The following is a 10,049-nucleotide window of genomic DNA, read 5'->3' as shown; positions in this document are numbered from 1 at the left end:
ACACCATTGGAGATTCCATCGCACATGAACTTTTGTTGCCTGTCCCAGAGCACCATCGACGAAGACACTCTCAGGCGCGAGCTCTCCATAGATCGACAATGGTGGTTGTTCATCGTCGCTGCAGCAGCTGTAATGGTGGGCTTGGTTATGGTGGGTTCGATGACGGTGGGTTTGTGCTCCATTGCCACTAGCTGTAATGAAGAGGAGATTGGAGCATCGGTTTGTTGTGCAATGATTTGAAATTTTTGTCAGTTCGGTGGTTTGTACCACGGTTTGGTGCTGGTCAAATCTGCTTGCGGTGGATTTTATGTCGTTGTCGTAGTGGTGATGAGGTGTTATGGTGGTGAGATGCTGGTAATGGCATGCATCTGCTTGGGGGGTGGTGGTGGTGTTGATGCTGCTCGTGGTGGTGGTAGCGGTGGTTTTTTTGTTATTGGGGGGTTTTAGGTGGCTTTTGTTGGTTGTACTTAGGGTTGGCAATGGGCCGAACCGAACCGGCTCGGCCCTTAATGCCATGAGCTCGGCTCGTGCTCGTGGCGAGCCGAGCTTGTGGCTCGTCCAAGCTCGTGGGCCGAGCCGAGTTTCGGCTCGTGGGCTCGTCTATTTTTTTATTATAAAATAAAGAATAGAGTTTTAAAAATAAAAAGTGTTAAAAAATACAAATAATTTAACGAAAACAAATTTTTATTTTTATTTATTTATATCATATTGTAATTTGTAATACTTTTTATAAAGTATAAAATATTTATATAATGAAAACGAATTATTTTTTGAAATACATTTACAAAAAATATATTTTTTTGATTTTTTTAAAATTAATAAAGAATAGAGTTTTAAAAATAAAAAGTGTTAAAAAATACAAATAATTTAACGAAAATAAGTTTTTATTTTTATTTATTTATATCATATTGTAATTTGTAATACTTTTTATAAAGTATAAAATATTTATATAATGAAAACGAATTATTTTTTGAAATACATTTACAAAAAATATATTTTTTTGATTTCTTTTTAAAGTTAATAAAATGTAAACCCTCTTCCTTTATCCGAGCTTGGGACCGGCTACATCAATTTTAAGTAGGCGGAGTTAAAAATTGTACACGAACAACTTGTTGTAACGTGTACAATTTTTTAAAGGAAATTAAATTTAACGATTAAAAAATAAAAAAATTTTGATTAATATAATTAAATTAAATATCACTTACCTAATGACATGCAATTTCAGCGTATTTATCTTCTAGTCGAAAATGAGCGTCCTGCCAATCCTTCACACACATTAACAGTTCCAAAACATCTTCTTTCAGTCGGTTCCTGACATCGGTCAAAATCCTTTTACCTGCACTAAAAGCAGACTCCAAAACAACAGTGCTAACCAGAGGTGTCAATAGATCTTTCGCAATTGCAGAAACAATTGGCCAACTTCTTTCATACTTTCACCAAAATTCAATTACTTCTTCTGAAGTTTTTTTAATTGTTCTGTCTGTTGGTATATTATGATTGAAATAATCAATTAATTCGGCAGGCATCGCATTTTGAGTTTCGGCCGATATTTTATGAGATGCAGATGTAGATGACTTGGCATTAGATGAACACATTGCAGTTGCATCATATCTAAATGTATTAATGCCCTGAAATAAATTCATTATTTCTGCAGCATCTTCTTCAGTTTCAGCAGAAAGAGTAGGTGCAGCAGAGGGTACTCGACTAATATTTGCACCCATTCTTTCCGTATATAAATCATACATTCCACATAATATTTGCTCTAAATTTTTATAGGTGATAGATTTATCAAATATTAAAACTTTATTGATTTGATCAATTACGTATTTAGTTCCCAAAATATTATATCGGGGGTCCATTGCGCATGCTAAAGGAAATAACATAGGCAGTTCTTCCCAATATTTTCTGAACTTTAATTCCATAGCAATTAAAATTTCACTAAAAGCAGGATCATTTTTATATTTGTGGAATGTTCTTGCAATTATATAAAGGCGTTCAAACACCATACAACTTGTGAGATAATAAACGTCGGATAAAATCTTTGTAGTCTCATAAAAAGATGTCAAAAATCGTTTAACTTTCAAAACTAAAATCCAATCGGATTCATTTAACATACCATCATCATCACTTCTAACATGTCTATTGTTATAAAAGTCAGTTATTAAATTTTCGAAACATTCACAAGATTTTAATAGCAAGTATGTAGGGTTTCATCTATGATCTACGTCGCTAACAAATGTTTTAGCAGTCAGCACCCTTAGTTCGGTACAAAAATCTTCAAATGTTTTTTTTCTACTAGGAGAGATTGTAATATATACTAATACATTCTTAATCCTTTGAAGTTCATCCTTTATATGTTTTAAACCATCTTGCACAATTAAATTCAAGATATGACACACACAATGAATATGAAACAAATACCCACCAAAATCAGGTTGAAGTGTCCTACACAATTTATCGACGACTACCTTATTAACACTAGTATTATCAAAAGTAAAAGATCGAATTTTACTCTCACAATGATATTCTCTAACAATACTGATAATAGCATTATATATATTATTAGCACTGTGAGGAAATTTAATAATTCTAAAAGTAATAATTTTCTTATGCATGCACCAAAGTGGGTCTATATAGTGTGCGGTTGCAGCTATATATGCTCTTTTATTAACCCCTTCTCATATATCAGAAGTTAAGGATATAACACCCCCATATTATTGCAAATCCATAATTAATTATTGTTTTGAATTATTGAAATAATTTATTGTATCGGCACGAAGAGTGTTTCGATTTACCCCAATGTACCTCGGTTGTAGATATTCTTTTACGAACGAGACGAAGTGTTGGTTGTCTGCAATAGCCAGAGGCAACTCAGTGGCGGCAACAAATTTCGCCATTTCGATTTAAGTCTCGTCCTCCGAATATACCCATGTGGATAGGGGTGAAGTTGTAGAACTGACACTTGAACTGCCAAATTGTAATTGTGTTTGACCAGCTGGAAGAAGTCCATGTCTGACTGCACATGATTTGTAGTGGCGGTTGAGATGAGTGGTACCAATTCCTTTTTGCCATACCAATATTTGTTGGCAGTATTTACATATTGCTTTAAATTCTTCAAGGCCATCAACGACTTTTCCCGTTGAAATCAACTTAAAGTGATCCCAACATTTTGCTTTTTTTTGGCCTTTCGCTTTCCCTTCGCATCTGGGATATTTAATTGCTGATCTTCATCTTCATGTTTCGCTTCGGGAATGTTAATATCATCCAAATCAATTGGAGTGTGGCTTCCCTGACCGTGAATGTGAACATCTTCAGGTATCGGTATGTCATTTAGACCGGCAAATTTATTTGGAAATTGACTTTGCGACGTTCTAGGCGATTCTCCATGATGTGGCAGTGGCTTACATCATGTATTGAACAAGCTCTCAACAAATGAATGTTGATCTATTTCTGTGATTGTTTATGATGAAATCTTGACTAGATGAATATAAATGTAGTGAGATTGTGAGAATTGAGAATTGGATGAATTGAAATTGTAACTGATAAACTGTAAAAATTGAATTGATATTGTATATTTTGCAGCACAAGAGAATAAAAACCCGATAATTGATATAATAAAAGAGAGTTGTAATATATGAAAAAAAAAATTTGGGGGAAGGGGGTATTTATAGTAAAAAAGGGAGGGGGGAGGAAATAAAAATAAATAAAAGTTCAGTGACCAAACGGTCACTAAATTCAGTGACCAAAACGGTCACTTTTGTGACCGTTTTGGTCACGGGCTTGACGTGACCCCACGATCGGCTTGTCTACCTGTTCGGCTCGCCTCCTGGCGAAGCTCGCTGGGCTCGTACTTAGGCTCGTGATTTCATGAGCCCGAGCTGCTCACGAGCCTCTTTTCCACGAGCCGAACCGGCTCAGCCCAATTGACATCCCTAATTGTGCTTGTGCAAGTAGAAGTACTGGAAGCTATGGTAGATCTGGCGATGGTTTTTGTGTGGTGGTGCAGTGAAGATGTTGGTAGTGGTGGCGGTTAACGATGCTGATGGTTATGGTCGTGGTGTGGTGGTAGTAGTGTTGTGGCCCTGGCAATGGTTGTAGGGTAAGGGTGGTCGTAGGTGATGGTGGCGGTAGTGTTGGTGGTGGTGGTATGTGACCTTAAATTTAGTGTATATGACTAATTATTTGGTTAGTTGGGACCAAATATTAAATCATGACCTTAAAATTTGATAACTTGTGATTGAAAAACAATTTATAGCCAACAAATTTAAAAATCTGTGATCGAAAAATAAATAGTAAGTTGTAATATTTTTTATTTGTGACCAATAAAATCAATCGTGACCTATAAATTTTTTAATTTGTGATCTACAAAATTTTTGATTTGTGACTTCAAAATAATCTGTGACTAATTAATTTGATGTTACGTGACCCGTAAATAAACTGTGATCAATAGTTATGTATATGAGACCATTAATTATATAATGGGTAATTAGCACAAAAAGTCCATACCTTTCAATGTTATTGTGTAAAATGTCATTACCTTTCATTTTTGGCATTTTCATTCCCACCTTTCACCTTTCATTATGCAAAAGGGTCTTTTAATCTATTTGTCAATAAAATGACAATTTTACCCTCCTATTCAAATAAAATAAAAAGAAAAGAAAAGAAAAGAAAAGAAAAATTAATTGCAATCATAATCCTAATTTTTCAAAACATTACAGATAAGTCCTAAATTCTCTACTAACACCACTTTCACAACCTCACCAGGTCGCCACCTATAGAGCCACATAGCACCACCTTCTGGCCTCAACACCCGTCGAACTCCATCACCACTAGCCTCGCTTCACTCTCCCCAACATCTTCCTCCACAGTATTGGTCATCAATCTATCTAAAACAACTACATTTACAACCCAAAATACCAAACTACCATATACAATCCTTCATAGCAATCCCACTTTCAGCGCCACCCATGGTCAAGCACCACCATCGATGGTTACCCCTTGTCTCGACGAATCTATACATGGTCTCACTTCAATCATTTTGTTGTAATTCTAGAACATTTGGTAATGGCGACGTCCATTTTACCAAACTCTTCTCTTTTAATTCATGTATCCCACAATACTAAATCTCCAAATTGGCATTAATCGAACCATCAACAAACCCAAACGACAATGGGTATGAATCTAATTGAACAAATTATTTCCTCAACTGTTTCAATTTCTGGTCCAAAACTCTCTACGGGTGCGATGCATAGCGAGAGCTGTTTGACCAAAATTGGTGGTTCCTAAGTGTTTCAATCTTTCAAATTCGTGTATGGGAGGACGGTGGGGGAGTGAGGCGAGGTTGGTGATAGTGGAGTCCGGTGGGCATGGTGGCCAAAAGATGGTGCTATGTGAATCTATAGGTGACAGTTTGGAAGGTTGTGAAAGTGGTGGTAGTGGAAATTTTATGATTTCTTTGTGATTTTTTAAAAATTTAAGGACTATGGTTACAGTTGGTAATTCATCTTTTCTTTTTGTTTTATTTGAATAGGAGGGTAAAAATCGTCATTTTATTGAAAAAATGGATGAAAATGACTTTTTGCACAATGAAAGGTGAAAGGTAGGTGTGAAAATGCCAAAAAATGAAAGATAGGGACATTTTGCACAATAACATTGAAAGGTAAGGGTCTTTTGTGCTAATTACCCTAATATAATTGTGACCTTATTATATTTAATTAATAAATATTTTTAATTAATTAACTAATACCCGAGTTTTGCATTTTGAAACTTACACCTGAAAATTGAATTGTGTCAAAGTTATTACCTAACTTTTGAATTTTTCCCATATTTTTTTGTTCTTGCACTTAGTTGGGTTTGTTCCTTCTGCCTTATTTGGGTTGAAAGAGTAGGAAACTGGCCCACTATCTCCCTTGGGCTTACTGGTCTCTTTTAGCTATATATAGGCTGTAATTGGACTACAAGATATGAAATGGAGGAAATTTATCGGGAGCTCTTAAATTTCCCAGTTGTTATTTAAAAACACGTTTTCATTAAGGAAATTACATTTGGGTTCTCAAACTTTATTTAATGCCAAAAATTATTTATTATGATATTTAAGGTTTTGATCTTTGAGTTTTATAGCATTCTATGATGGTTTAGAACCACCAAAAAGTCACATAGAGTGTATGAGAATACTGTTTAAACTTTAAAAGTAAAATAGATAAAAACAAACATAGAAAGAGAATGAAAAAAAGTAAAAAGTATAACAATATCGTTTTCCATTCTCCCACCCGGCTCTTGCTAGTTCTCCTTTTTTTCCTTATTCGGTTCACAATTTTGGGACAAGGTGGAGATGGGGCATTCACAAGAATGCAAAAATTGGTTCTTATTTTTCATTTTCCTCTTTATTTATTCTTTTATTTTAACTAAAAATAAAAGTATAGTTGTCGTTTTATAGTCTTATTTATCATTATAATTATTTGTCATACTTCTTCATTATCAAGAATTCAAGACTAATACTTGTCTCAACACGTCTCTGTCATATGCTATCCAATTTTTTTCATTCTTTTTTTTTTTTTTTTTTTAGTTGAAGATACAAAATTTTATAACTAATGAAGACAAAACTAAAATTTATGATTTCTATCTGCTTAGACTCTATAGTCACGTTGAACTACTTCCTTTAACAACATAAATTGAGAATGAATAATTTATTTATCATTTTTAATTTTGTAAATGACATTGTTTACCATCCTTTTTGTTTTTGGTTTATTAAAACAATTTCAAAGTCATACTTGCCATGTATAACAATGTATTTGACTTATGTCCAGCACAAGTCACATAATGTGTAAGTTGATTGGGACATGAACCAGTCAGAATTTATCCGTACAGAACTATCCATTAAACACAATAAATCATGCAAATTCACTAAAAGTCCACAATTTTTTTCTTGCTGTTTTTATGGGGTTGGAAACCCCATCCATCATTTCATTTTACATCGTGCATTGCCTCGCATTATTATTATTATTATTTGTTGGATATTAGAAAAATGTCTCTGTTTATTAGAGTTGCCTTTGTGTAAGACTTTTAATTAACTTTTCTACTTTATAATTGTTTCTCTATCTGTAATGAAAAAGAAAGACATATAAATTTCTAAGTTTCAATTTTTGTGCCTAACTGAAAAATAGTTTTCATATGGAAAGTTCAATATTCGTGTTATTTTGCTTTCTTTGACTAACTTGCCGCCATATATAGAAAAAATGAAAATGCTACTTGTCTTCAAATGTGTACTTGTTATATTATATTCATTGTCGGTATAAAAATATTGTATTCTCAATTTTGAAATTCATATTGAATTGAAATATTACTAGTCTTTGCATGTGTATATATATTAAATCAATCGCCATCGAATAAATATTAAGGTCATATCTGATAGGCGAAAAAGGTTTGTGTATAGAAAAATGTTATTCATTTTTGCTGAAAAACTCATATTATTGTATTTATGGTCATTTTAATGATACTAAACTCACAATTTTGAAATCGTATTGAATTTAATGATCACTAGTCTTTGCATGTTACTTATTTTCAAGCCAATACTTATAATATTCTATTCATTCAGTGTGAAATATTGAATTCTCACTTTTGAAATTCATATATCTCTAGTTTTTGCATATATATATATATATATATATATATATATATATAGCCAGTGAATAAATATTAATGTCATTTGTCAGGTAGAAAATGTTACGTATTTTCTGAGAAAATTCATAATATTGTATTCATTGTCAGTGCAAAGATATTGACTTGACAATTTTGAAATCATATTGAATTCATACATCACTAGCCTTTGAATGTATACTTATTATAATAATCAATGGTTAATAAATATTAATGTAATTTGTGATAGCGGGAAAGGTTCGTGCATAGAAAAATGTTATTCATTTTCCGAGATAAACTCAATATTTATTTTCTTATCGGTGAATAAATATTGAATTCACGATTTTAAATAAGTAATGAATTTATGTATCGCCAATCTTTGTGTGCGTATTTTCATATTACATTTACTGTTAATAGATAATATTAAGATCATTTGTAAGTGACAAGAAGGGTTTATAGAAATATTACTTCATTTTCATACGTACAATAATTCATTGTCTGTATAAACATATTGAAACCAAAATTTTGAAATACTAATAGAATTCCGAGGCTTAGATGTGAGGAACGTTTTCCCTAGCAAAGAAATATCTTAATTTGAATGCTTATATTTGAATTTCATTGACACCGTTGAGTACCTATATTGGAGTAGTTTTAGCACCAAATCACCATTTCTATCATTATTTAAACAAATTTATATTCCTAGCCTTCTATGATAGCCACACAATGCAAGTATGTGACAAATCTTAAAGGATCTAGTTAAAAATTTGAGTCTGATTTTTTTCATTGTTGAACAAGTGGAAGTGGAGTCTGTCAAGACATTACACCATATTCAATCAAGAAAAAAGTGACGTTTTTATGTGGAAGACTATTTTTAGTAACAATAAAGTCAAAATTTTATAAATTCTTAATTAATCACATGTTTCATCTGGACCCTTTTAAAAAATATTTTACATACGTGTGTGTGTGTATAATATTTATTTTAACAGTGAATATGGTATTAAATATGCAAGTTTGCACTTGCGCTTTGGCTTGTAACTTTGTACTGGAGAAAGTAAACCACTAAGAATTTCAGACCGACTTCTTCTAATTGAAGTATTATAAATTCCCACTATCTAGTACCAACCATATATATGATCTGCATATAATTAATTACTGCTTTCTTCTTGCATTATAAATAAAGAATTTTTTTCTACATTTTACTTATTTATGTGAAACAAATCCATCCAACACTCACACTGGAGATTCGCCGCTGTGCGTATGTGTGTATAAAACCAGGTAGAATTCCACATTAATTGTTTAATAGTAATTGGATCAGATGCCATGGTTGATGTTCATAAATTATGTCTATAAGTAAAATATACCCAAATGTTTGAGAGGCCTGTCCCGCTGAACCAGTTTCCTCAGCAAGCTTTTGACTCATTGGGTGGACTGCAGCCAAACCCAGGTCAGTTTTTTCCAAAAAGAATAAGGAATTATATTTGAATATCCTTTTCCTTTGAAGCCGCCATCAACCTTCTGATTTTGCAGTGCCAATCAATCCTGTTCCAGCTCCCCCTCAATTTGGTTATGCTCCTTATGCACCTACTGGAACGCAACAATTCTATGGAGGTCCCTACGATATGCCTAGGCCAGATTCAACACCAGAGGTTGGGTCTGAACAGGGTCCATTGATAGGTTTCCCGCAGGGTCCTGCTGGAGCAATGAATTTCGCAGAAAATTATCCTCGGCCCTGGAATTTGGGTCCTGCTGGGCCTTTTGAACCTCCTCTGGTAGGTCAAGGTGAATATGGTCGGAGTATGGGGGTTTCACCTTCAAACCTCCCTCCTTCAGCCAGTAAAGGGATGGAACATGGGCAGGGTGGAAATTTTGTGGACCCGAGGGAAGGCAAGGTAATGATAGCCCCACAACCCATGTCCCTTCCGCCACCGCCACCGCCACCGCCGCCGCCGCCACCTATGCCTCCAACCCACTTATCACAGCTTCAACGAGGCAGATCGTACTATGGTGAGGCTAGCCATGATGGTTCACCGGGCTTTGGGTGGCAGCATGAGAAACGTGATAGCTTCGGAAGTGGCCAGGATTAGTGAATCTACTTTGTTCTTCCCCTAGCAGCATGCTGATATTGTCGTGGCTCATTAGCGAGGAGAGTTTAAAAAAAAAAAAAAAAAAAAAAAAAAAAAAGGAGATTCTTACTTTTATTTACTATAGCAAATAAATAAAATGAGTGCTTCAGAAAAACTAAGCCAAGAAATAAATTAAACTTGAAGACATTACATAATAGCACTTGTTCGAAATTTTTTTCTTTTTTTTCCCTTTTACATGTTAATATGCATTTAACGGTTTTAAGTGAGATTTATTTTTAGTTTTTGAAGAGGTATGAGATCCCATTTGCAATTTTTCCTTATGCTTTGTTG

General features: G+C 33.8%; 1 protein-coding gene across 1 annotated transcript; it reads left to right on the top strand.

Annotated features, from left to right (window-relative positions):
* Positions 1 to 9,000: 9,000 nt before the first annotated feature.
* On the top strand, positions 9,001 to 9,775 carry LOC111400058 (wiskott-Aldrich syndrome protein family member 2-like). The gene is made up of 2 exons (XM_023027515.1): positions 9,001 to 9,079; positions 9,163 to 9,775. The coding sequence occupies exons 1-2, from the start codon at positions 9,001 to 9,003 to the stop codon at positions 9,717 to 9,719; spliced, it is 636 nt and encodes a 211-aa protein (XP_022883283.1). The 3' UTR covers positions 9,720 to 9,775.
* The last annotated feature ends 274 nt before the right edge of the window (positions 9,776 to 10,049 follow it).

This window comes from Olea europaea, chromosome 9, assembly GCF_002742605.1.
Source record: "Olea europaea var. sylvestris chromosome 9, O_europaea_v1, whole genome shotgun sequence".
NCBI lineage: Eukaryota > Viridiplantae > Streptophyta > Magnoliopsida > Lamiales > Oleaceae > Olea > Olea europaea.
Note: the sequence above shows the minus strand (reverse complement) of the source record. Positions and strands in the feature narration are given on the sequence as shown.